Source organism: Salvelinus namaycush, chromosome 37, assembly GCF_016432855.1.
Source record: "Salvelinus namaycush isolate Seneca chromosome 37, SaNama_1.0, whole genome shotgun sequence".
In the NCBI taxonomy this organism is placed as follows: Eukaryota; Metazoa; Chordata; class Actinopteri; order Salmoniformes; family Salmonidae; genus Salvelinus; species Salvelinus namaycush.
The window spans coordinates 6,011,848-6,038,716 of NC_052343.1; the positions used below are offsets into that span (position 1 = coordinate 6,011,848).

Here is a 26,869-nt window from a genome sequence, read left to right on the forward strand (position 1 = left end):
TTTCTGCTTCTCTTTATTTCTGCCACTGTCTCTCTCTTCTTTTCTCTCTCTCTCTCTCTACTTCCTTCCTTCCTTCCTTCCTTCTCTCTCTCTCTCTCTCTCTCTCTCTCTCTCTCTCTCTCTCTCTCTCTCTCTCTCTCTCTCTCTCTCTCTCTCTCTCTCTCTCTCTCTCTCTCTCCTTCTCTCTCTCTCTCTCTCTCTCTCTCTCTCTCTCTCTCTCTCTCTCTCTCTCTCTCTCTCTCTCTCTTTCTCAGCTCCATCTCTCCTGTCAAACGACTGACCACCCTCCGCTGCCTTTTCTTCCTCATGGTTGCCGCGGTGATGCGACCCTCAACCTGTAACCGTGACGACGAGGGCGAGGGGAAGGTGGAGGCCCTCTCGGCCCAGCTGTCCGTCCCAGGACAGGTCACACCGACCCCTATTTGGTCCGTGGACTGGGGCCCCACACTAGCCCTGGAGGACGAGACGCATCACATCCTGTCCAGCCAGGAAGCGGACCTGCACCACCATGGCCATGAAGTCCCCACGACAACCGCCGAGGCCTGGCCGCATCATCAGAGTGCACCGGGCAGCGCTTTGCCCCAGGAGCCCTTGGACCTGCTGGAGGCCCCGGACGCAGAGGGAGTGGAGGATGGAGGAAGTGAGGCGGAGGAGAGAGAGCCTGAGGAAGGTGGGCACCGTAGAAATAAGTAAAAAAAAAAAAAAAATACGATTTGTGTTGGTGGGCATGAGAACAGAGTGTTTTGGAATAAAGACATCAGAAGAACTCTGGGGGCATCAGGGAGAAACTTCAGGGAGTAACAGCGGTAAATTCCCGCTGGGCTGGCTTTGTGTGGATGGATGGCTGTGTCTTGGTGATGGAGAATGGTTCATAGAGCTTTCTGAACTCACAAAAACACACAAAAAGGAAATGGGTGACATCACACACCAAGCGATGGAATGGATGACTTCATCGGCTCATTCTCTTTTGAGTTGCTTTACTGACAGTATGGTAACTCTCTAAAAGCAGAGTTGTGTTTTTTTCTTACATCATTGCAGTTAACCTGGGTTATATTCATAAGGCACCAAACGGAAGAAAAAGTACCGAAACAGGGACGGTCTACCTGGACTTGTCCAATAAGAAACGCTCATTTTTGTTTTCGGTTGCAAAACATTTCAAAGCGTTCTCCGTTGCATGCTCTAATGCACATGACCCTGGTTGCCTTCTGTTGTGCTGATTTGATTGTTCCTTCTAGTTGTTCTGATTTCCAACCATGTGAAAGGTAACTCCTCTGTGTGTGTGTCCTCCAGTGGACCCTCAGTTCTACGTCACAGTGACCATCTCCTCTCTGCTCATCCTGACTGCTGTCATCATAACGGTCAAACTCTGGTAAGAATCCTCTCTCTTTCCCCCATCCCCCCCCCACCTCCTTTCTTTCTCTTTCTACCCCTTCTCTGATACATTTTTTTTTAATGTACATCAGGGAACTTCAACGGTGTTATTTGTTTGAACGTGGGAATGGTTAAAGTCGGATCTAGATAGCGGATGAAAATACCTTCCCAATGTTTAAAGGCTTTCAGAGGTTTAAAGTGGCGCAATTTCAACCACTCGAGGTCTTGATATCCATGACACTGTGTTGCTACATGCCGGTACCATCTAAACAGTTTGTGGGTTTTCTCTTTTGTTTTCACATGATGTTTGATGTACCGTTCACCTATAAAATCAGCTGGGTGTGTGTTGTGCATACTCTAACATGAAATGAGAACTCTGATCTCTGGAATGTAGAGCAGGGCTCGTGCCAATCGCTTCAGTTATTTGACAATGGAGGTCTCTTCTTTCCACCTGCTCTCTCACTACTTCACTCCTCCTGTTCTCCCATCGGTCTCTCAATCTCTTTCACTGTCTTGCCCTCTGCTGCTCTTTCCCCTGCTCTGTTACTTACCTTCTGTCACTCTTCATTTCTCTCCCTCGTTCCTGTCTCCCCTCTCTCTTTTCCCCCCCCCCCCCCTCTCTCTCTTTCTCTCTCGTTCTCTTTCTCTCTCTCTCTTTCTCAACCCCATTCCTCATCCTTTACTTTAATTTAGCTTCATCGCCTTTCAGTAATACTGGGTTCTGGTTGATCCTTGATCGTCACATAGCGTTCTTATCTTCTTCCCCAGTCTCCTATCACTCCCAGCGCTGCCCAGGCGAGCTCCAGATCCTCAAGTAATCCCTCTGCTCACTGTATGCCGATACACGATAAGCCCCATCTCCCTCTGTTGCTCCCTCTCACTCTCTCTTTTATTTCTTTCTTTCTTTCTTTCTTTCTTTCTTTCTTTCTTTCTCTCTCTCTCTCTCTCTCTCTCTCTCTCTCTCTCTCTCTCTCTCTCTCTCTCTCTCTCTCTCTCTCTCTCTCTCTCTCTCTCTCTCTCTCTCTCTCTCTCTCTCTCTTTCTCTCCCTCTCTCTCTCTCTCTCTCTCTCTCTCTCTCTCTCTCTCGCCCTCTCTCTCTCTGAAACCTGCTCTAAATGTTTCTGTGTTTAGCTAACTTAATTAACCTCCACTGTAGGCTGGTTGAAAGTGTGTGCGCTGGCTTTACAGTGTGTGTGCTGAAAAACAAGTGTTAATTGGAGCAGCAGTATCTCTCTCTGTGTTGTGTATGTGTGGGCTTAGGTTGCAGTTTCAGTATGACTGTTAATATACCTAGGGGGTGAATTGTGGTGCGGAATGGAAGGCGGGTTACAGTGGGAATTCAATAGGTGTTTGACGGGTAAAAGTGGGGGATTGAATAGAGGAGAGACAGTATAGAATTGAATAGAATTCTATTGATTGATAATGGGAAAAGCAATTGATGTTGGAGAATGTTTCACCATCCGGTGGGATTCTTGGTGAATAACGTGTGTGTGTGTGTGTGTGTGTGTGTGTGTGTGTGTGTGTGTGTGTGTGTGTGTGTGTGTGTGTGTGTGTGTGTGTGTGTGTGTGTGTGTGTGTGCGTGCGTGCGTGCGTGCGTACGTACGTGCGTGCGTGCGTGCGTGCGTGCGTGCGTGCGTGCGTGCGTGCGTGCGTGCGTGCGTGCGTGCGTGTGTGCGTGCGTGTGTGTGTGCGTGTGTGTGTGTGTGAGCGCGTATACATACATATGTGGATAGTTTGCCTGACTGGAACTGCGTGTCTGTGATCTACAGTGTGACTGTGAAAAAGGCTTTGTTGTGTGTGAGTGCTCTGAAGAGCTGTGTGTATACTCTACCTGTGACTCTCACTGTGCCAACATCATCATAACTCATACACGTAATTGGAATAATGTTTCCCCACATCAGCCCTGTATCCCCTTTCTCTTGCTCTCTCGTTTCATCTCTCCCTCTTTCTCTCTTTTCATTCCCCCTTTCTCTTTACCCTCTCTCTCACACCCTCTGTTTCCTTCACCTCTTTACCCTCTTTCTTTCTCTCTCTCTCTCGCTCTCTCTACCCGCTATTTCAACCTCGACCACCACACTCTTTCTTTCCCGCCCTCCCTTTCTCGCATCCTCTCTCCTCTTCTCCCTCTCGTCTGATAGTGCTTTAACGAGTCAAATGAGTGCATTAACTCTCTCTCAGAGGCGGTGTAATGTGTTCGCCGCTGCTAAATGGCTCTGTCATTCCCTCTTTTCCTCTCACTCAGCCTCGCTCTCCGTCTCTCTCTCTCTCTGCCAGTTACGACCGCAGCTGTTCCCAGCACCCACCCCCGCTTTCCCGTGGCGTGGCCCCCCCCCCCTCTCTCGCCCTCCCTCGTTCCCTGGCTCTGGAGGACAGCCGGCAGACGCTGCGCGGCACTCCCTCCTTTACCGACAGGGAGAGGTAATGAGTCGCCTCACCAGCTCGCTGGAGAGAGAGGGAGAGTGTTTGTGTGTGTATTTGTGTGGAGTTGTTAGTACATTGATTTGTGTGTGTGTGTGTGTGTGTGTGTGTGTGTGTGTGTGTGTGTGTGTGTGTGTGTGTGTGTGTGTGTGTGTGTGTGTGTGTGTGTGTGTGTGTGTGTGTGTGTGTGTGTGTGTGTGAGCACTTTTGTGTCTGAATCAGTTTATGTCTGCGAATGTCTGCATGCGTGGATGCATGTGTGTGTTTGTTTGTCAGTGAGTGGATGATGTGTCAAGGAGTGCTTGGTGCCTCTCCCTGTATGGTGTACGAGCATAATAATGGTATATGTGCATAATTAGGCGATAGTGTTAGTCTCTGTGGAGTACACATGCCTGAAGTGTTATGGATGTGAGATGTATGTGTGTTTTAGAACTTCCTCTCCTATGAGTCACACAGCTCTGGAAGCAGTGAGCGCACAATCCATGAAATTATGCTTTTATAGCCGGGGATTTAAAGTTAATTTCAATCAGGATAATTGGACTCCTCGTTTCTCCTCTCCATCTCGTCCTTTCTATCCCCTCCCTTCCTCTTTCTCCCCCCACCCTGCTCCAGTTCTACTTCTCTCTCTTTCGTTCCCCTACTCTCATTTTCGTACTTTTCTTTCACCTACTCCAAATTCTCCCTACTCTAGTGTTATATAATACTAATAACGTATTCTGTTCTCTTTTCCCTCTCCTCCTCCCCTTTTCCAGTTCTACCCTTCTCCTGTCCCTTAACCCTTGTCCTCTGCCCTCTCTATTCCCCTTCTTCTAGTTCGGCATATATATTCTCATCTCGCTCTCTCTCTTTCTCTATTCCCCTTACTCTAGTTTGACACATACGATATCATCTCTTTCTCTCTCTCTCTCTCTCTCTCTCTCTCTCTCTCTCTCTCTCTCTCTCTCTCTCTCTCTCTCTCTCTCTCTCTCTCCGTCAGGATCCCCGTGGTGAACCTCTAAGGCGAACGTTTTCGATTTGATACACATTCCTACGGGATGCGACGGAGAACATCAACAAAGCCAGAGGGTGTGCCCACCGTGGTCTTCTATTTATCTTTGACTGTGAAAATGAAAATCAGGAAAGCAGGTATCCAGCCATGGCAAAACCTCTTCTTCCCTCCATCCCTTCCTCCCGAAGGAGAAAAGCCCAATCTCACCCCTTCCTTCCTGCTGCCATCCTCCTGCGCCTCTTTTCTCCACTTTTCTATGGCTCTGTGTCACTGTAGACTGACCAAACCTTCCGCTCTGTTTTATATTCCGTTGTCTGTACTGCCCCAGGCTGTAGCAGCAACACACGCACAGGTCCCTCCGCTTGATCTGCTTTGACTAATTCACAAGCAAACAGTGTTAGGTATCAATAGAACGTTTTAGTCCCGCCGGTGCCAAAACCGCATAGCTATATGGGGCTATTTGGAATATTTCATACAGCTATCTTGTGTAGCTGAACTTTGAACTATGATGAAATAGTGGACTTGGTTATTGAAACTTGGTTGAAAGTGAAATATGTGTGTTATCTGAAACTGAAATATAGGTGTTCAGCTAGCTGGTGAAGGGTTAAAAACATTCCCGTTTCCTCGGACTGAAGGGGGTATTTCACAAAGCTGGTTGGCAATGTTGTCGCCAGCCGCCAATGTACTTAACACGACACGGTCCAAAAATCGCTGTTTACTCCCGCTTGGAAGCTTGGAATGCAAATAGGCCCACTGCAGCTTCCACATTCGCAATGTGTTTTCTGGGTGTTTTTTTTATTCCCTAAACTGTATTCTTCGTTTGTTCCTTTAATTTTCTTGCTTCTTTGCCGCCACTCTCTGTTGTGCATTTGTGAGTGTGTTATCTTGTCTCTGGAGCATGGGGATGAGCAGGGTTTATATATTACTGCTCTATATAGGGTTGTGAAATTCTGTAATTTCCCCAAAATTCCCAGGTTTTCCAGAAATTCCGATTGGAAGATTCCTGGAATTAGGAGGGAAGGAAATACAGGAATTTTCCAACTGGGATTTCTGGAAAAGCAGGGAATTTAGGGGAAAGTTATCCTTGTTGTATATGAAAATAGTGGTGCAAACAATGTACAACACGTTTGCATATATTGCAATCAGTACAATCAAACGATACATGTGGTACAATCAATGGTGGTGTCAGGTAAACATAATGGGTATAAATGCTACAGTCCAGAATTAATGAGTCATTTTACCATCATCTGTTGTTTTCTGCTCCGACTTCAAAGCTTAAACTAGTGTTTACTGTAGGATCTTAGGGTAATGTACCTGTCCAACTCAACCACCAGCTTTGAGCAATTACCCTCTGGACTTCCACTACACTAGTACACATAGTACTGTGACGTCATACGTGACTCGTGTCGTTCTGCAGTCTAGTGTTTCTTGGTTCCCAGTAGCATTCCTGTAGACGTGTGGCTCCACTGTACGGAACAACAATAAAAACTCAACACTGGTGTTTTAGCACTGTATCTGACTGGACTTTACTAGCCAGTGGCTTTGGGACAAGATAGAATTGACAATGTGCGAGGGCCAGCCTTACAGGAGAACAGTGGATGTATCTCAACTGTCCTGAGTTGCCTCCTTTCCTTCATCTGTCCTAGGTTGAAGATACCCAGGTTACGACAACCTAATAATTCCATGAGGAAGCTTTTGAAAAATCAACAGATTCATGGGAACCAGTGCTGTTGCTAACTAGCATCCCCGATCCCTTCGTTTACAATTCTTCCTCATTTATGCAAAGACATATGGAATATTATAATTATTTTGTCTTAACCTTTATCTCCATCTGTACTAAACTTGAGAAGGAGAAAAAGATACCAGGAAATACACGAGAGCCATATGTTCTAATTGTGTCATTCAAATCCATTGACTTGAGTTCTATTTGGCTTCTACTGCAGATCAGAGCCATATATTTAGATATCAGAGCCATGTATTAAAATATAAATATATGGCACTGGTGCAGTTATACATCCTGATTATGACATCATCTCTCTTCTTCTAAATGTTATCCTAGGTCAGGTGATGCTTGTCAGGGCAACACTACATCATCCTAAACTTGAATGTGTTTTCATATCTGTAATAAGACACAGGAGAGCAAGCCACTTTACACTTTTGAGACATAGAAAATCCTAAATATACTGGAAGTATTAGAATCTGCAGCATGAGAGAGACCAGACAGAGATGGACAGTGTCTGCTGTTCCTTTTTCATTTCCTCTGGGCATTTTAATGATCAATCAAAGTAATTGATTGGTCCACTCCAAAGTTAACTACTGGTTGATTATAAGTCCAACCAGCTGACCCTGTAGTACTCCATAGTCTCTGCGTTTAAGGAAGGACACACAGTTAGGTATACACACGCAAAGTCACACCTGAAGTTTTACGCACACACACACACAAAGTATTCCTCTCACAGCCACGCGCACATAAACACACTTTTTTTTCATGAAAAAAGTGTTATCTTTATTTAACTAGGCAAGTCGGTTAAGAACAAATCCTTATTTACAATGACGGCCTAACCCCGGCCAAACCCAGATGACACTGGGACAATTGTGCGCCGCCCTATGGGACTCCCAATCACAGCCTCCCAATCACATGTGATGCAGCCTGGATTCGAACCAGGGACTGCAGTGACGCCTCTTGCACTGAGATGTGACACCTAGGTGTACAGCTGCTAGAATTCACAGCTCCCATCTGGTAGGAACCGAGCGAACTGTGAAACAGTAAAGCTCAATCACACTGACTGAAATTAACATGGCTATTTATAGAGGGGGAGAACGAGAGAGAGACGGAAAGGGGGAGAAAGAAAGTTGGGACGAAATGGGGTTAACGGAATAGGATCATTTCCCTGTCTCTCCATCCCCCTTTTCTCTCTCTGTGGGTGCCATGGGAGTTAATAGCTACCATTAACGTCATGCAGGATAGGGTTTTTAGAGAAAACAGAGGGAGACTGAGGAGAGAGAACGAAAGACAGCGAGCGAGAAAGAGACACGGACAGGATGAATGTGAAAAATTAAATGTGGAGCGTGTGATGGGGGGGGGTGGCAGACAATTCCGACAGGCAATTTTGACGGTGAAATAGAAGCTTTGGGCAAAATATAGCGATATCAAATATGAACGCCCTGTGTGTATCTGTCTGATGCGTGTATGTGACAGGGAAAATGAGGTGTGTGTGTGTAACCAAGCCAACTGATCACAGGGGTAGTTCCAGCGCTCTAATATATTAGTCTCTTTGGGGATAACCTAATTAAGGATCTGACCTAACAGAGATATCCCCCTTCTGTGAGTTAACATTTAGCTAGTGATGCAACCTCCAGTTGCACTTTGAAGTATGCACAAAAAAAAACAGTAACACAGACAGATACTAAATGAATAGAGGGGCTTCAATTTATTACCAACAATTCATATCCTGATTTTATACACGTCTCAACTCAATCCTCAGCAGAAAAAAAAATACAAACTAACAAAAAGTGTAACACAATAGAATACATCAAATACACACATTCGGTTTCACTGCCTGTGGCTCTGCTTCTCCTGACAGCAGCAAAGCTCTGCCCAAAGCAGATTATTCTCTGTCTGTCTGTCTGTCTCTCTCTCTGTGTGTACATGTTAGAATGGGTTTGGGTCTGTGTATATACACAGTGAAGATAGTCCGTCTGTCTGGCTGTGTGTACACACCTATCAGAATGGGTGTCGAGTCTGTCACTCACTGAAAGTGTGTCTGTCGGACTCGGTGTCTGTATACATGTGTGTGTTTCCGTGCGTGCATGGATGTGTGAACGTGTGTGTAAATCATAGTGTCCGTCTGTGCATTGGTCACATTATCGGTCTATGTGTCTGTCAACCTGTGTGTCAGTCTGTCCCATCTGACAGTGGATCAGCGGGGGTGTTCAGGGTCTCTCTGCATCTCTCTGCCTTCAGTTGGACTTGGACCAGATCTTCCCACTTCCACGGAGCCTGAGACAACAAAAAACAACAGACGACAGTTATTACATTACCCTAAGATGATGTCCCCGACAAGCGGCCGTTTCTTATAAAGGCCGGGTATCGCTTCACATTGCAGCAAATAAACGTCGGTCTCTAACAGACGCGGGCGGGTGTCAAAGTGTCATTTCTCGCGAAGGCAGATTGCCGCTCTGCTCCGAGGTCATTTCGCACACTGCACCTCGCGCTAGATCAGTGTTTTCCCAAACGCAGCTTTGGTTATTTGAATCAGCTGTGTAGTGCTAGGGCAAAAAGACTAAAACATGTACCCCTTGGGGGGTCCCCAGGACAGAGTTTGAGAAACAACACTTTACATGGTTGATCCCTACATGTCAGTGGGGGGGGGGGAAAGTCCCCTAAATCCCCAAATCATTGTTTTTTACAAATACATGCATGCCTGTGGCTGGTCTAGTGTGTAAGACTACCGCCTGCAGAACACATACGCCAACACAACTGGGGTATTAATCCCGACCCCACCGTTAATCTTCATCTCCCCGTCTCTGTCTCCCCACTCATTTCGCGCTGTCTGAATAAAATCTACAGGTCGGAGCAAATCAGGATATTATATAACAGGTAGAGCATGTCCACAGTCCCCACTTCAAACGGCATTTAAAGGCTTATCTCCAATACACGCCTGTCTTCAATAAACAGAAGAGGGGTATGAGGATGACGTCAGCTTGACGTCGAAACGCCAGTCACCTGTTCGCATCCTGTACAACAGGGGCAATACTACGATGCAAGCTAGATCTACTCCGGGTCTTTATAAAGCTAGTCAGCTTCAGTTAGCTTCCCATTCCAGCTCAGGCTTTATCCATGTTATGAAGTTGCAGGATGGATATTGATCGCGCACCCGCCGCTTACTCGAGCTGAGCTTGTTCATATCGAACGGCGAACTCTTGACTAAGACAACGCTGAAACGTCAATCCAGTGTCACATTTTCATTTGTGTCGAAATCAGAATGAAAGAAAAGTTACCTTGCAAATTTAGCAGGCTATGGTGGGGAATAGGCTGTTAGAAGTGCCGTCTTTCTTTTATTACGTATTGTAATGCCGTCTTTGGTGTGCTTATCAAACAACAAGCGCCTTTTACCCACTACTTTCGGTAACATATTTTGATTAAGTCGTACAAATGTTTTATTGTGCGTGAAGTTTCAAATGCATTCGGTCATTTCTAAATGTGTACTGTGATAGGTATTTTAACAAAAAAAAATATTTTTTTTTAAGTTTAAAAAAATAATTTGATTAATAAAGTACTTAAATCAGTCGTCTTCCGCAAATGAAGGGGATGACGACGCAATGCGATTTCATTGGTCCTTAACTCGCGGCTCAGACAATATATTCAAATAAAAGGAGTTAGCCCCGAGTTAGTCTGCCCCAGAGCAGGTTAGTTCTGAAGGATTCTTGGCTATAGAAATATAGCCACATTCGTGTCACCGGTTATCCCGAGTTGAACTCAGAGTTGACCAAAGTTACCTCGCTAATTACTCAAACCAGATTCGTAGTATAGGGCGCTGGAAAAATGTGTTAAATAATCTGGGGGGGAAAAGCTGGCTTTAGCTGGCTAACTCATTGATCCTGCTTTGGAGTATACAGTTGAAGTCGGGAAGTTTACAGACACCTCAGCCAAATACATTTAAACTCAGTTTTTCACAATTCTTGACATGTAATCCTAGTAAAAATTGCCTGTCTTAGGTCAGTTAGGATCACCACTTTAATTTTAAGAATGTGAAATGTCAGAATAATAGTAGAGAGAATTATTTATTTCAGCTTTTATTTCTTTCATCACATTCCCAGTGGGTCAGAAGTTTACATACACTCAATTAGTATTTGGTAGCATTGCCTTTAAATTGTTTAACTTGGGTCAAACGTTTCAGGTAGCCTTCCACAAGCTTCCCACAATAAGTTGGGTGAATTTTGGCCCATTCCCCCTGACAGAGCTGGTGTAACCGAGTCAGGTTTGTAGGCCTCCTTGCTCACACACGCTTTTTCAATAATGCCCACAAATTTTCTATAGGATTGAGGTCAGGGCTTTGTGATGGCCACTCCAATTTCTTAACTTTGTTGTCTTTAAGCCATTTTGCCACAACTTTGGAAGTATGCTTGGGGTCATTGTCTACTTGGAAGACCCATTTGCGACCAAGCTTTAACTTCCTGACTGATGTCTTCGAGAGGTTGCTTCAATATATCCACACAATTTTCCTCCCTCATCATGCCATCCATTTTGTGAAGTGCACCAGTCCCTCCTGCAGCAAAGCATCCCCACAACACAATGCTGCCACCCCTGTGCTTCACGGTTGGCATGGTGTTCTTCGGCTTGCAATCCTCCCCCTTTTTCCTCCAAGCATGACAATGGTCACTATGGCCAAACTATTCTATTTTTGTTTCATCAGACCAGGGGACATTTCTCCAAAAAGTACAATCTTTGTCCCCATGTGCAGTTGCAAACCGTAGTCTGGCTCTTTTATGGCGGTTTTGGAGCAGTGGCTTCTTCCTTGTTGAGCGGCCTTTCAGGTTATGTCTACATAGAACTCGTTTTACTGTGGAGATAGATAATTTTGTACCTGTTTCCTCCAGCGTCTTCACAAGGTCCTTTGCTGTTGTTCTGGGATTGATTTGCACTTTTCGCACCGAAGTACGTTTATCTCTAGGAGACAGAACACGTCTCCTTCCTGAGCGGTATGACGGCTGCGTGGTCCCATGGTGTTTATACTTGCGTACTATTGTTTGTACAGATGAACGTGGTACCTCCAGGCGTTTGGAAATCACTCCCAAGGATGAACCAGACTTGTGGAGGTCTACAATTGTGGTCTTGGCTGATTTCTTTAGATTTTTCCATGATGTCAAGCAAAGAGTTTGAAGGTAGGCCTTGAAATACATCCACAGGTACACCTCCAATTGACTCAAATTATGTCAATTAGCCTATCAGAAGCTTCTAAAGCCATGACATCATTTTCTGGAATTTTCCAAGCTGTTTAAAGGCACCGTCAACTTAGTGTATGTAAACTTCTGACCCACTGGAAATGTGATATAAGTGAAATAATCTGTCTGTAAACAATTGTTGGAAAAATTACTTGTGTCATGCACAAAGTAGATGTCCTAACCGACTTGCCAAAACTATAGTTTGTTAACAAGAAATTTGTGGAGTGGTTGAAAAACGATTTTTAATGACTCCAACCTAAGTGTATGTAAACTTCCGACTTCAACTGTACGTCCCTGGGCAATTTCCCAAATCAAGCAAATAAGTTCCTGTTTGTTTTAGTTCAAGATTTACGATAGTTGTAACACAACACAGTTATGAACAAGGTCTGTTTATGATGGCCTTTGTCACCTTTGGTCCAACTCATTATGCCACATATTATTGCAGGGATGTTTCGATTACAATGTTGGCAAACAAATGACTATATTACTGTACTACTCTCCTACCACTTACGGTCAAGTGAATTATAATGACTCATTTAACTGGAACAGAAAAACTAATCCTGTCATGTAATAAATAAATAAATAAACATTTCCTTTTAGCACCTGAAGCTTTAAAAAATAAATTTCGCCTCAGTGACATTAAGCCCAGAAGAGCGAGAGAGGGCCCCAGGTAGCGCTGTGAGTACCGCTACAAAGCACAGCCTCTCTGGCTAATGAAGATACGCTATGCAGACACACACACACAGTCACTATTCCCACTTCCACTGGCAGCTGGCGTTTAAATGGATGTTTGTTGTAAAAAAATGACCAAAATATTACTGTGTTCGAGTTGAAGACGCTGCGAAATAACATGAAACGCAGTGGTTGCATAATGGACTCCGTGCTGTTTGAATTCATCTGAAGCGATTGGAATGTTTTTTGCAACACACAAATGTTTCTTCCTGCCTCGGCTTGAACCACACCTCTGTCGTGACCCTGCCGTGACCCTGGAAGGACGAGGTCATGCTCAAAAGGCACCTAGGACTGACTAGCCCACCAACATCAAATGGTAACGCCTATAAAATAAATAAAACAATGGAAATATGGGATTGACCTAAGGAATATCACCTTACTTACCCTTTGACCTTTGAACTCTTCTTGCCCGGTTGCCGTGGTTCCTGAGAGGAGGCGGGGTCTCGTGGCTCGGCCGGCTGGTCTGCATCCTGATTGGACGCGGCTCCAGCGGCGGCGGGGCCGGACGACGGTGAGGCGGAGCTGGCCTTTAGCGTTTTCTGGAGGTTGGACACCTGAGAGAGAGAGATAAGGAAAGGTAAACTAATGAAGTTAGCGCAGAACAGATGTGCCTGATTCAAACTAAAGCCAACTCAGAATGTACTGGGCTGGCTTGGATATTTTCTTCTCACAAGGTCCTTTCCAGCAGCTATGGTGGATGTGTAATCAGGCCAGCCCCAATACAGCTTGGCACTGGTTTGGCTCAGTAATGTGAAAAGCTTAAGGTGTTGTTACTATTTCTAATAAGAAGAGGTTAGAGAGTAACTTCTACCTAAAGCTGGAGAAGACTGACTCAGAGGACAGAAAAGCCACCTGTGGCCTACAGCCTCAATAAAGACACTGGAGAGAGCTCTAAATTGGACACTGAAATAGGTCATTGAGTAATGAGTATACGTTTTGCTTATGGCTTCACCTCTAGTGTGAGGGTTTACTCCAGCCAAAACCTGTCCACAAAAATAAGACCACGAAGTGAGGAATTCTTGTATTGAGGTTAATGAGTGTCAAATTTGGCCAACAAAACATTTAATTGCTAATTTGCTATCGTAATGGTTAAGTTTTTACGAATGCACTGATGTAAGTGGATACACATGGCATTTCGGCATGTGGCAAAACGGCTTTATAATGGAGTTGTGCCTATTGTTGATAGGCGCATCTGCCCTCTCATTAGATAGAATGGACCCACCTGATCTCGCCTCCTCCTGCCTGCCTTCCATCTTTGAAGACATGTATTTCCATTGTTAAGAGCTGTCACTCGACTATCTTGTCAACATAATAGATCATCTTTTACCCTACCCAGAGAAAAGTGGCTACTGGTACTAACCTCTGTCTCCACCTGAACTTTGACCTTCAGCTGGCTCTCTCTGTATTGGTTGGCTCTGGTTACCTGCTCCTCGATCCCACACAGGACCGCCTCACACCCTGAACACCTGAGAGAGACAGATCATTATTTAGACACTGATATGAATGATCATACTATCTATTTTATATCCCATTCTATACATCATATTTATTGCATCTATCATGTCCACTGTTATTTTATTGTTTACTATTTTAATTTGTCTCGTTTAAAAAGCGTATTGGTCATTATTATGCATCCACTGTAAGAAATGTGTTCTATAAATAAAGTTTAACTTCGTCCCACACACACACACACACACACACACACACACACACACACACACACACACACACACACACACACACACACACACACACACACACACACACACACACACACACAGCTGGGTTGGAGTAAATTCCATTTCAATTCATGAAGTAAACTGAAATGGCACTTCTAGCACCGCTCTTCGCACACACATATCACTAACTAACCACTCCTGCAGTGTGTTGGCTATGTTGGGCAGCTCGTTGGGCCCCAGGTCTCGGCCCACGCTGCAGTCCACCTCCACCTGCTGGTTCCTCTGGTCCAGCTTGCCCTGAATGATGTCACAGTAGACCGCCTCAATCAGCAGGTCCTCCAACTCCCGCACGTTCTTCAGCTCCAGCTGCTGCAGGAGCAGGGAGTAGGGCAGGCACTGGGGGAAGAGGGAGACAGAGAATGTCAAATTCTATTATGTTGGGTCAATAGAAGTGAACAAGCACAGAGAGAGAAGAGAGAGAGAGAGAGAGATGTTGAATTTGAGATGCTCTTTATGACGTTAGTGAGGAGGGAGTCGAGCGAGGGTGGTGGGGACAGAGAGAGGGCAAGAGAGAATGTCAAATTCTTCTATGTTGGGTCAACAGAAGTTATCTGGTACAGAGAGGGAGAGAGAAAGAATTTGAGATGCTCTTTATTACTTCAGTGAGGAGAGAGAAGAGATGATGTAAGAGTGAGGAATGGAAAGGTAAGAGAGAGGGGTATAGGAAGGGAGGGCGGGTCAACATAAATGTACAAAACCATTACATCAAAATAGCTACCAGAGATAGAGGGGTTTAGAGTTTTAAAGGGGCAGTGCAGTAAAAAAAAAAATATGTAACTTGTATTTATTTATATATTTCCACACTATGAGGTCAGAAATTCAGAAATTGTGAAAATTGTGATTATGACTTTTGTGTAAAAGCTGTTTGAAAAAAATGCTTGGAATTTCAGCTGGTTCAGGTAGGATGGATTTTTTTTGGCCCACATCATGATGTCGCAATGTAATATGATTATATAGACCAATGACTGTTCATCTGGGTAAGGGAAAGGGCTTTAGACCATCTTATCAGCCAATCAGGGCGGTGTATGTAAATATCTTCAAATTTGTTTCCTAACGCCCACACGATCAAACTGAGCATTTCAAGGGCCAAAGGAGGCTCGGGGAAATAAATTATAAAAAATATATTTTGTAGTTATTTTCATTAAATAAACAGTGATTTATTAGACATAGTGATGATTTAAAAATACAATTACAAAGACTGCATGGGGGCTTTAACAAGTCTTTATTGGGCAATTCAAGCATAGATTCACCCATTTTGAATGTTTTTGTGCATCTCTGAGCGATGTTCTGTCGATTCCCGGGGTCATTTCATGTTTTCATGTGCATCTGAGCTATTCGCCGTTAAAGCAGACAGAAATACAGCCGGCCAATAACTCAGATACACATGAAAACCTGAAATGACCCCGGGAATCAACAGAACATCGCGCAGAGTTATAATGATATAACATTTGAATGGGTGAATCTTTGCGTTAAGGTGTGCCCGTACAGAGGTTCAATGTGGCATACTTATACTATGACAGTATAAAAAATAAGACGGGAAGAGAAAGACCAGAGAGAAATGGGGGAGGGAGGGAGAAGGGAGAGTAATAGAGAAAGAGAGAAATGAATCAATCAATTATTTATTGGGGAGAGTGGCGAGAATGAGATATGGGTGAAAGCAAGGTAGGAAGAGAGACGGCAGAGGGAGAAAAAAATAATGAAATGTGGATGGGCTCGAAATGAGAGTTAGATGAATAGACAACAGAGAGCAACAAATACATAAAGAGACAGAGAGCTCAAAGAAGAAAGGACAGAATACTTAACACGGTATCTAGACAGTATCTCATAATGATTTCAATCTCAGCCGCTGTCATTCTCATCTATGTGATATAAATAAAGTTAAACCACATCACAGACAGACTCTTAATCAAGTCCTTCACAACACAGAGTCATTTATCTTGTTCACGTGTCAAGAGTTACAAAGCAAGTTGTCTCATAACCACATCATTAAAATCAAAGCTGAGCAAATTACTTGCTATTTTTGGTACTGAAGCTTGCTGAGTATTGTTAGGACTACCGTTGTAGGTAGGCTATTAGAGTCCATGGAAATACTGCACAAAATTATTATTTGACCGGCAATCATTTAATAACAAAATAAACAGAAAAACTAGACAAGATAAATCCAGAGAGCGTTACGTTCAGATTAAATGGATGATGGCTGTCATTATATTACATATCATTATAAACTACTTATATAATTATAATGTGAGTGACACCCATTGAGCGTACTAAAGCTAGCAGGGTAAGGAATTTAAAACCAGATGAACAGGTGGAACTCTACCTTGAGATTGGATGCCAGACTGATGATGGAGAGGTGACGGAGTTTGTTCCTCTGGGCTGGGGTCAACTCTGGGAGAGAGGCTGCCCTCTCTGAAAGAATAACATAACGCAAACAGACAAGGAAAAGAAACAGACAGCGAAAGAGCAACAGAAAAGGGACACATTATGACAGGGACACATCATGACAGGGACACATCCCTACAAACACAAGGGTACAGGCTCTGTCCAGGCAGAAACTGCTGCTGCCTGCTAAATTCCACAAGGGAATACAATGAAAAGTCGTTTGAGTGTGTGTGCCTGCGCATGTGGATGCTTTAAAAAAAAAAACTTGAGTATTCCTCTGTGCTCCATTTTGCAATTCTAAAAAGCACTATGAAAGTGAATACGGTATGTTGACATAAGATGTGTACTTCTCTCTTCCGTTTTGCTCGTCTCTTATGAAGTCTTGTTACATAAATGGGTTGCTAAAGAATGACAAGTCCTTTACATATTCCGGTATTTCAAAGGGCATTCAGGATTTCATTTGGCAGTTTGTGAAAATGCAACCAATTACAACCAATACTATGTCTATCCAATGTCTATCAAAACGTCAGAGAAGTCTGTCCCTGATTAAGTCCCAATGAGCTCTCCTTCCTCCTAAAGTGCGCACTTGTTCACTATTCCCCACAAATGTAAAAGCATTGGATTGACGTAGGCAGGCTAGAGCAGTGATAAGTCAACTGTTTCAGCGGGCACCCCCTTTCTTCCACCAGAAGTTCTGGGGACCCCATTTTTTTTCACCAGTAATGCTAGCGGGAGTTTCCATATACCAGTTATTTAATTCCAAATCCATGAAGGAAAGTGAACCAGTGCATACTTCTAGAGAAAGGAGAGTTTATTGGGGACGCAACCTCTGCCGTGCCAAACATTGTCACTTGGCTCCTCGTATAGGATCAAATAAAGTCTTGTGGTTGACTCTGTAAATGATCGGGGGCTGTGACAACCTACAACATTGATGAGTTGCATTGCCTGCAGGGCCGATGAGCAGGGATAGAAATACTGCTAATAATAAAACAGCTCCAGGGCCACTACATGACTTATTCACACAGCACCGCTGCCTGCCACTGTCGTACCTTTATAGTCACAGTAGGTTCCATAGGCGAAGAGGTTGAGTAGCTGATACACTGGAGCGTGCGGGCCTGTCTCCAGCTTGGGGTAGAGTAGAAGAAGAAGGTGGGTGGGGGGGACAGATAGAGGGGGCTTGTTAGGGTCTCTAGCTATACCACCTCCAGTGAGAGCTGTGCCTTGAGAACGGCTGTGACTGTGTGCGTGTGTGTGTTACCTCTCTGACGTTGGGCAGCTCAAGGATGTCTGAGAACACGTAGAGGCCTGGTGTCTCCAGCAGAGAACTTATGGCCTGGGCCAACGCCGGGCCTGAGAGAGAGAGGAGCTGCTCTACCTCCATCTGAGAGATAGAGAGACAGAGAGTGAGAGAGAGTGTGCAAGAGAGAGAACTAGCAAAAAAGACAGAAGGCAAACAGAAGTGAGTAAGAGAAAGACGAAATGAGGATAAGAGAAATAATGACAGATAATGCAAGACAGTGAGAGAATGGGGGAAGAGAGGGGAGGGAGGAAAGGAAAAAAGTGAAGAGACTTAAAATTGTCTTGAATAAAATTGTTGACCTTCAATGAACCGTTAATGCTGCATAACTTACATGTATGAGGCTGATCGGCTTCTTTTGAATAGCAAGACAACTTGAATGCTTTGTTAATGTATGCCTGTAGCTCTGTCTAACCAAAACAATTACACAAATAACCCTTGTGGCAAGACTCCAAGTCAGTAATTCAATTTTCCCTCTCATAAACTGATGTGTAGGCAAGTGTTTTGAAAAACACCCTTCTGGTCAAAGCCAGTCACAGTCACAGACACAGATGATTATTTTACATAATTAAATAGGTCTTGCTTAATTTGAATATGAAATTGGCCCTACTAAAAGCACTGAGAATGTATTATTTGAGATCTATCCTATTTGTATTTGATATACTGTGCTATTTGGTGAGAATAATAGGCAGACACAACATTACTTATAAATAGCCTAGCTAGCTACGTAGTAACCTTCCTAGGCTGGGCACTAGGACACTCCATACCATTGTCAGATAACCATGACTTTGCACACCTAGCTACTACTTCACAATGTAGCTATTTAGGTAGCCTATTAAACTCAACTAGTCGGCTACTATAGGCTAGCTTGGGCACAATGTTGTGGAAAATATTGACTGACATGTAAAACAAGGAATCATGTCAGATCAATTCTATCTGCATCGTTCGACCTACTAAACTTGGCACTAGTGTGGAGTGTTTTGAGTCAAGTTCATTCATTGCTGAGTCCCAGGGCAGGGACCGATTTTCTGACTAGTAGTAACGTTGGCTATCTAGCTAACGTCACACAGTCTTGTGTCTTTTTTTAATGTCACACAGTCATGAACAACCGATTGCATGCTAGCCTAGAAAGGAGCTAGTTCACGAGCTCTTTGTGGTCGATTTTCAAGAGAAATTATACTTAGAAACTGTCCCAAAGAATCACAAACTAAAAAGATTGCTAAAGTTTGACCAACTGTTGTAGCAAAACTAGCACATAGGAGCTAGCTAGCTAGCTAGCTTACTACAGCAGTATGACTATGAGGAGTCATGCTAGCTGCTGCTAACGTTACCACTACAGCTCGAGGCATGACCGTAAAGCTGTAATGTTAGGCCTCTTCCTGTTTTTCGGTTGTCTACCGACTCAACTCTAACGTAGCTAAATGATGCAAGGGCAACCATGCGATTACCTTTATTTAAAACTAGTTTACAAATATGTCCATAGGGGGAAGAAAGCAACAAAATACCTTATTGGTAAGCTAACTCAAGTTGATAGCCTGTCCCCCGAATCCCTCAGTTCCGCCGTCCGTGCACGTTTGACAACAAAGGAGAACATCACTGCTCATTGGGCGAAACGTGAAAAGGAGGAGGGGAGTGTTTGTCTTGACTGACAGGGGACTGAGCGGACCAGATGGTTGCTTAAAAGAGTGCCATCTTGTGGCAAAATATTATTTTCTTCGATGTGGTTTATTGGCGATTGCCATCCAACGTTATGTTGGATTGCCGCCACCTACTGTACTGGAGTGTGGGCCAGAGACAGGGAGAAGCTAAATCCTATCTGGCAGCCCCGTTTCTCTAAAAACAGATAACCAAATATTTGAGACTATATCTAATGACGTTCTACTCAATATACTATTTAAACAAATTTTCTGTATTCCCTTCTCCCTCACACTAGATATCAGCCCCTCTCTTTGCCTCTGATACTGCCCACACTGTAGCAATACATGCTCCACAGTCTCTGTTTCCTAGTAATAATCACATTTTCCCGTTGAATGCTTTCCTATCACGTTTAAGGTCTTATTCAACTGGCTGTGACCCACCCTTAATATTGTACGAAAAATTGCCTCCTCTCTCCTGTCCCTTGCTGCCGTCCTCCCCTCCCCAACTTTCCTCTGTACTTGAAATAAATGCCTGCCCTTAGTATCTCTATTCCACTGTTCCTACCATCTCTGCAACATCACTGTCCATATCAGGCTCGTTGAAACTACAACATCAACATCCCCACTAATAAGTGCTTATTTAGCCAGTACACTAACTGCCTCGTTCCCCTCCACCCCGACATGGGCTGGGACCCAAGTAAGTCTTATCTGTTTAGTTCTTGTCTAATACGTGAGCTAAATGACTGGTGACTCATCAACACTGCCCATGAATCAGAGCAACTATTCTGTCTGGCTTGACTTCCTCCACCCACTGCCAGGCCAACAGTATGGCCATCAGCTCCGCTGTACATACACATTCCTGCACTACAAATGCTGACCCAGTACTTCCTGTCCTCGGATCTTTTGAACCATCTGTGTAAATGGCCACAGAATCCTGAAACACAGTATCCAGACGTCTCTTGAACAAATCAGATGGATCAACACCATCCCTATCTTTGTGTAGTCTCTCCAACACTTCTAGATCAACTATTGGAGGCGAGAGTAGCCATAGTGGATTTACAGGAATAGCTACCGTTGGACTAAACTCCCTTCAATACAGTCCCATCTCCTTTGCCTGGATATTTCCCACCCAAAGCTTGTGTTCTGTCTTTGCTCATGTTCCCAGCATGCCTGTAAAATCCCTTCCGCAGGATGAGACATCCCATGTCCCTATAGGTTGATCCAATAATTAATTGCCAGCTGCTGTCTGCTAATCTGCAATGGCATATCCCCCATCTCCATCTGTAGTGCAGCCACTGGGGACGTCCGAAACACACCACTACATATTCTGAGTCCTTGTCCCTGGATGACATCTAGCCTTTCCAATGAGGTCTGGGCTGCCGAACCATACCCTATACTGTCATAGTCTACTACAGATCGGATCAATGCAACATACATGGACCTCAATGAGGAACGCCCAGCCCCCCCCCCCCCTCCTTCCCCGTCAGACAGCACATCACATTTAGCTCCTTCTTACACTTTCCCACCACTGCCCAGGTCAGTCAAAAAAGAGAGAACAAGAGAATAGAATGAAAGACGAAGAAGAAAAGTATACCCCAGGGAACATGAAGGCCCCAACCCTCTCCAAGTTTCTCCCATATAACCTCAAGCGTTCCTCATCTCCCACCTTCCTCCTGGCAAAAAAACCACAGTCTTGAGTTTTCTCTACAGAGAACCTGAATCCCCACATTAATGCCCACCGCTCAACCTCATCGATTGCTTCCTGTACCTTCCTATGTACGGCACATTTCTTCCTCTCTTCCATAAGGCCCCATCATCTGCAAATAACGTCTTCCCAATATCCGGCCGTACCTGAGAGTTAACATCATTGATCATGATTGAGAACAACAGAGGACTAATCACGCTCCCCTGCGGTGTACCGTTATCCATCAGGTAGCTGCCTGATAGAGATTTCCACACCCTCACCAAACAGGAAATCCTTTATCCAGTTGTAATTTCTTCCTCCTACCCCAATAATATCAATTTTGATGAACAACCCCTCCTTCCATATCATATTATATTCCTTCTCCACATAAAAAAACTACAACAGTCTCCTTGTTCACCTTGAGCGTGATTAGTCCTCTGCTTCTAAGCAGAGCACTGGGTCCATATTTGCCCTACCCTTCCTGAATCCACTCTAATGTGGATTCAGGAAGGGTAGGGCGCCACACTCTAATGTGGCGATAATAGCCACCTGATCTCCAGAAAGTAATTTAGCCTCTCCGTAATTATACGTTCCATAATCTTACATACATGTGATGTTAAAGCTATTGGCCGATAGCTGGTTGGCCTCGTTGGGTCCTTCCCTGGCTTCTGGATTGGTACCACTACTGCCTCCTTCCAACTACTTGGTAGTTTCCCCTCCTCCCACCCTCTGTTGTACAACACCAAGGCAAAATATTATGTCAGAAACAGTGTTGTCTTAAAGAAATTAAAATACGATTTCTAGATTAGAGATACGAATTAAAAAACATAATTTCAGCAAATAAATGTGTTTAAATGTGTAAAAAAAAAAATCAGGCTACATCATTGAACAATAAAACAATGGATGAGCAAAGACACAGGAGAAAGCAACAGATGTTCATCAAAGTCAATTCAAACATTTTTTTTTAATTCCAGTAAAATGTAACATGCACTGGAAAAAACCCAGACACAAACCAGAAAGAAACATCAGAGGAAGAGTAATTCATTTGAAAATACAGTTTTTATTGACACATTAACTCTCAGGAATACATGTTCATGGTTAGTGCAGCAATACAGTATATTTTGGAGATTTCTGTACAGGTCACACACATTAAAAAAAGGCATGCAGATTGCTCAAAAGTATCACAGTAATCAGTTTGGCAAGCAGCAGAGTTGATTAGAGCATCTACCTCCTTGATTGCAGTAACTGATTTACTAAATTGAGTGCATTAATTTAAATTTTCCTTGCAGAAGGTGCCAGATTTGCTAGATATTTGCATCTGTTATTTTCAGTACGGAATGAACATTTCATGAAACTAGCTATACCATAAAACTATCTTTATCTCCTCTTGTCATTCGATATCTTAGTCCTTCTCTTAACCTCTCCTGTCCCATTTTGTTTTATGTTTTCTGAAAAATACTAAGTAATATGCACACTTGGCATTGTAGTTGAGTACATCTGACCCATAACCTAGTTCAGTTTCCAGAACAGTAATTTCACTTTTATAGCGCTTTTCATTGCACTAAAACATCTCAAATCGCTTGAAAGACAGAAGAAGGATCAACTATTTAAGACAACATTGCCATCATTCATGAATACATGGACGGCAGATCTAGGTGACCGGGAAGTTCATGGCTTAGTTTTAGTCCTGTGAATCAGTCCAGCCGGATGGCATCCATCTGACAAATGCGTTTGTAGATGTTGTCACACGGCACGTCAAACCAAGTCTGCGAATGGCTGTCCAAGGTGGCACAGTCTTCCCCATGTGATCCTCCTGACTGATGATTGTCAGGCTCAGAGCTGTACTCATTCCAATACCTTAAAGAGAGACAGGGAGAGAGGAGAGGAGAGATAGAGATAGAGAAAGAGAGACAGAAGGGTGGAGGGAGAGAAAGAGAGGGGGTAGGGAGAGGGAGTAAGGGAGTAAGGGAGAGAGAGACAAATAGAAAGGCCAAAAACAAAAGGAGGGAGGCAGTTAGGGAAAGAGGTAGAAAAAGAGGGAACGGGAGAATAGAATGAAAGAAGAAGAAGGAAATAACAATTGAGAAAGGGAGCAAGGGAATGAGACAGTGTAAAAAAGTTACTATTTGCCTCCCTCTCATTATAACACGTGATAGTGGATTATTTAGAATGGGCTTCACATACTTGTTTGTCAGTGTTGTGTTGTCCACCCATCTCCAATCCCCTTCCTTCTCTATATCTGATAGGCCAATCCAGAAGTGGTAGTCAAACCCGCCAATCCTCCGGGCCTCTTTTTCCAGAGCGTCCTACAAGCAAGCACAGTTATGGTTACAATGAGGGGAATAGACATACACAAAAACACACACACACACACACAGACACTATCTTACATGCTGTTCCTTGCTGTGCAGGATGGTAAGGTGGCTGCCTAGGGATGCACAACTGTCTCTGCTGCTCGGCCAGTCCATCTTGTCATTACTGAAGGAGTAACATTTCTCATCTACATGAATCCAGCCCTCAGGACACTCCCTACACTTCTTTACTGTGAGAAGAGGAGAGGAGAAAGAGAAGAGGAGGAGAACAGGAATAGAGAGGTAAAGAGATGAAGAAGGGAAGATGAAAAGGACACAGAGAGACAGATGAGTGAATATGCATGGGTCATTAATGTCTTATGTATACTGTATAGTGCACACTGTAAAGTAAAACTGTAATTGATATGGTCATTTGGGGTATTATCAACAGTAAAATACTGTGAAACGTTTTACTGCAGCATACTGTAAATTATGTTGCATTGTGGGAACATTTTGTGGGCAGGGAAAGAATTGCTGTATTTGGAATGGTACTGTAATTCCGTCCCATAGAATACAGTACTGTACCGTATTCTTGGAGCACCAAAAACCTTTTGACCACTAGTGGGTGCATGGTATTGTTGATTCTAGCTCTATTTCTGATGCACCCTTTAGTGAGAGTGCTGTACCAACTTAACTGGTATGTAGTAGTGCCGCATCAATTTAAAGTATATAGTTGACAGATGCCTCCAAGTAACTGTTAACTTCACGGTAACCCCTTTACAGTGCACCATTTCTTACGTGAAATAATGTAATAGTGAACGACAGTTGTCTAAAGTATCTATCCACTCTGAATTACACTTAGTCCCCCTTTACCTGTCTTTGAGCAGGTCTGGCCCAGTTTGGAGTAGTCATCACAGAGACGGACATAACGTCCTCGAACTGAGTTCAGCTTCAGGGTCAGAGCCGCTGCCTCCAGGGGAACACTAGGTAACGGCCTGCTAAACACTGAGAGAGAGAGAGAGAGAGAGAGAGAGAGAGAGAGAGAGAGAGAGAGAGAAAGAGAGAGAGAGAGAGAGAGAGAGAGAGAGAGGGAGAGAGAGAGAGAGAGAGAGAGAGAGAGAGAGAGAGAGAGAGAGAGAGAGAGAGAGAGAGAGAGAGAGAGAGAGAGAAAGAGAATGAAAAATAAGAATATATACAGAATTGGTGTTTCTTTAAAAATAGTGAATGCTCTCAGTGTGTTATAAATACTAAACAGCCTGGGCTGCCAGAGAGTGAGAGTCCTGGGAGGGAACAAATTTCACAATTCTGGACTTTTGTTCCTCTTGGATTGCACAACTCCCACAACTATCGTTACCATTCTGCATGCCAAAGAAGGCATGACAAGTAAAAGTAAGGGAGAGGGGGGTGCTGGGTTGGAGAGAGAGAAAAAGAGACAGAGAGAGAGAGAGATTGATGTTTACTCACAGAGTACGCTCAGAGCGATGTTGGCACAGATGGATGCCAATAGACCAATCAGCACAAAGAGGGCAGTCTGACCTCTGAGACACTCTGACCCCCTCTTCAGCTCCTGGGCATCTGATTGGACAGATTACAGCTTAATGCAAAGGATGACACATTTACAATTCATTTACATTGGAGTCATTTAGCATTTAACTATAGGTAAAAAAAAACACATATAACAGTCATTGCAAGTCGGCAGGTAGCCTAGTGGTTAGAGCGTTGGGCCAGTAACCAAAACGTTGCTGGATTGAATCCCTGAGCTGACAAGGTAAAAATCTGTCGTTCTGCCCCTGAACAAGGCAGTTAACCCACTGTTCCCCGGTAGGCCGTCATTGTAAATAAGAATTTGTTCTTAACTGACTTGGTTAGTTAAATAAAGGTTCAATTTAAAATTAAGAAGTAAAACCTTCTTCAAAATAACATGAATCTGTCAAATCAGTGCCAGTAAGAAAAAAGTTCATTGTTTTTCACCTGTCATTCACCTTTCATGCTTCAGAAGTCCTTTGACTATGAACAACCCCTCTCTAATCTATCTGTAACTGTCTACAATTTTACAGTGGGCTAACATGGAACCATAACATTGTAAAAAGGTGACAATCACTTCAAAAATATTTAAAAGGATTAGCGCTAAAGGAGTCCAAAGGAACTGATGATAGCCAATACACTGAAAGACTATCTGTAAAACTCACACTGACTATTCCTTAAAGAGATACCATGTCCTTAGAGTTATGGTCCATCTCACACTTATCCATGTACGCTAGTACGCACACACACACACACACACAAACACTTACTGTGGCTGTTTAGGATAGGCTTGTTTCCTCTGCAGGATATATCCTCAGTAAACTCGTTAAGACTGGTATAGTTCTCTACCTCATCCATGATTGAAGTTTCGGTTCTTCACCAGCTCTTCTCACTACAATCACTAGTTAACTTACTAATACCAACTATTGCAGAACCTCCCAACTTTGTAACTAACTGTAAATAAAGTTAAAGTTGCAATTCTGTTCCACAAATTGTTTGCCCAGTATCCTTTCAGCAATATTTACTGTTGCTCCTCCAGAAATTCACCGGCAGTTCTTATAGTGTTGCATCAAACCTGCTTGCTCTTGCACTCTCTCTCTCTCTCTCTCTCTCTCTCTCTCTCTCTCTCTCTCTCTCTCTCTCTCTCTCTCTCTCTCTCTCTCTCTCTCTCTCTTTCTCTCTCTCTCTCTCTCTCTCTCTCTCTCTCTCTCTCTCTCTCTCTCTCTCTCTCTCTCTCTCTCTCTCTCTCTCTCTCTCTCTCTCTCTCTCTCTCTCTCTCTCTCTCTCTCTCTCTGTTTGAATTAAGTGCTGAATCTAGCAAGAAGGACTGTGTGACAGGGGGATGAGTCAGGAGAGCGTGTGTGTGTGGGTGTTTTTGGAGTTTTGCAGTGACATACTGTGTGTGTTTCTGTGAAAAGTACTGGATTTAGGAAATATCAAAATCATGCTCTGAAGTAACGTCTTTGTCTCTGTTTCTCTATGTGATTTGGTGTGTTCGAATCTGGCCAAAATGACTGTGTAAGGTGCTAGTGAACTGTAGCCTGGGGGGACAAGAGCATACCAAGTTATGCTTGGCATCTTACAGAGTCTTACGGGAAGAGGTTGGACAGCATGCTGTGTGTGTGTGTGTGTGTGTGTGTGTGTGTGTGTGTGTGTGTGTGTGTGTGTGTGTGTGTGTGTGTGTGTGTGTGTGTGTGTGTGTGTGTGTGTGTGTGTGTGTGTGTGTGTGTGTGTGTGTGTGTGTGTGTGTGTGTGTGTGCACGTGGAATTGATGCAGCTGCTCATTTGTGAAAACAATACAAGTAAACCCATGCTGTTACACAGCGTTTGGCTTAAAGTGCAATGTCATGCTTTTGTAGT

At 43.8% G+C, this 26,869-nt stretch overlaps 3 protein-coding genes across 4 annotated transcripts; 1 reads left to right on the plus strand and 2 right to left on the minus strand.

Moving 5' to 3' along the window:
- The first annotated feature begins 321 nt into the window (after positions 1-321).
- LOC120031584 (PILR alpha-associated neural protein-like) lies at positions 322-3,794 on the plus strand. The gene is made up of 3 exons (XM_038977393.1): positions 322-670; positions 1,291-1,369; positions 3,647-3,794. Exons 1-3 carry the CDS (start codon positions 322-324, stop codon positions 3,792-3,794), a joined length of 576 nt encoding a protein of 191 aa, XP_038833321.1.
- A 4,389-nt stretch (positions 3,795-8,183) lies between these two features.
- Positions 8,184-19,483, minus strand: cops7a (COP9 constitutive photomorphogenic homolog subunit 7A). 2 transcript variants are annotated; one of them, XM_038976856.1, is made up of 8 exons: positions 19,379-19,483; positions 17,835-17,957; positions 17,626-17,701; positions 16,515-16,603; positions 14,328-14,530; positions 13,816-13,921; positions 12,840-13,009; positions 8,184-8,778 (listed from the first exon to the last, which is right to left on the minus strand). In XM_038976856.1, the coding sequence occupies exons 2-8, from the start codon at positions 17,955-17,957 to the stop codon at positions 8,739-8,741; spliced, it is 807 nt and encodes a 268-aa protein (XP_038832784.1). In that variant the 5' UTR covers positions 19,379-19,483; the 3' UTR covers positions 8,184-8,738. The 2 variants fall into 2 exon arrangements, with proteins under 2 accessions (XP_038832784.1, XP_038832785.1); XM_038976857.1 differs by having other exon boundaries at positions 17,835-18,006; positions 19,379-19,452.
- Positions 19,484-22,234: 2,751 nt separating this feature from the next.
- LOC120031003 (C-type lectin domain family 4 member E-like) lies at positions 22,235-26,098 on the minus strand. Its single transcript, XM_038976518.1, has 6 exons — positions 25,780-26,098; positions 24,950-25,060; positions 24,359-24,490; positions 23,585-23,736; positions 23,379-23,500; positions 22,235-23,051 (listed from the first exon to the last, which is right to left on the minus strand). The coding sequence occupies exons 1-6, from the start codon at positions 25,865-25,867 to the stop codon at positions 22,889-22,891; spliced, it is 768 nt and encodes a 255-aa protein (XP_038832446.1). The 5' UTR covers positions 25,868-26,098; the 3' UTR covers positions 22,235-22,888.
- Positions 26,099-26,869: the final 771 nt, after the last annotated feature.

Excerpts from the sequence above, each read along its gene's own strand:
- LOC120031584 (XM_038977393.1), top strand. The coding sequence starts at position 322 with ATGCGACCCTCAACCTGTAACCGTGACGACGAGGGCGAGGGGAAGGTG. Across the intron at positions 671-1,290 it reads GGAGAGAGAGCCTGAGGAAG|TGGACCCTCAGTTCTACGTC; the intron begins GTGGGCACCGTA and ends TGTGTCCTCCAG. Across the intron at positions 1,370-3,646 it reads ATCATAACGGTCAAACTCTG|TTACGACCGCAGCTGTTCCC; the intron begins GTAAGAATCCTC and ends TCTCTCTGCCAG.
- cops7a (XM_038976856.1), bottom strand. The coding sequence starts at position 17,957 with ATGGAGGTAGAGCAGCTCCTCTCTCTCTCAGGCCCGGCGTTGGCCCAG. Across the intron at positions 14,531-16,514 it reads GTCTGGCATCCAATCTCAAG|TGCCTGCCCTACTCCCTGCT; the intron begins GTAGAGTTCCAC and ends CTCTTCCCCCAG. Across the intron at positions 13,010-13,815 it reads AAGTTCAGGTGGAGACAGAG|GTGTCCAACCTCCAGAAAAC; the intron begins GTTAGTACCAGT and ends TCTCTCTCTCAG.
- LOC120031003 (XM_038976518.1), bottom strand. The coding sequence starts at position 25,867 with ATGGATGAGGTAGAGAACTATACCAGTCTTAACGAGTTTACTGAGGAT. Across the intron at positions 24,491-24,949 it reads CATCGCTCTGAGCGTACTCT|TGTTTAGCAGGCCGTTACCT; the intron begins GTGAGTAAACAT and ends TCTCTCTCTCAG. Across the intron at positions 23,501-23,584 it reads TGCACAGCAAGGAACAGCAT|GACGCTCTGGAAAAAGAGGC; the intron begins GTAAGATAGTGT and ends GCTTGCTTGTAG.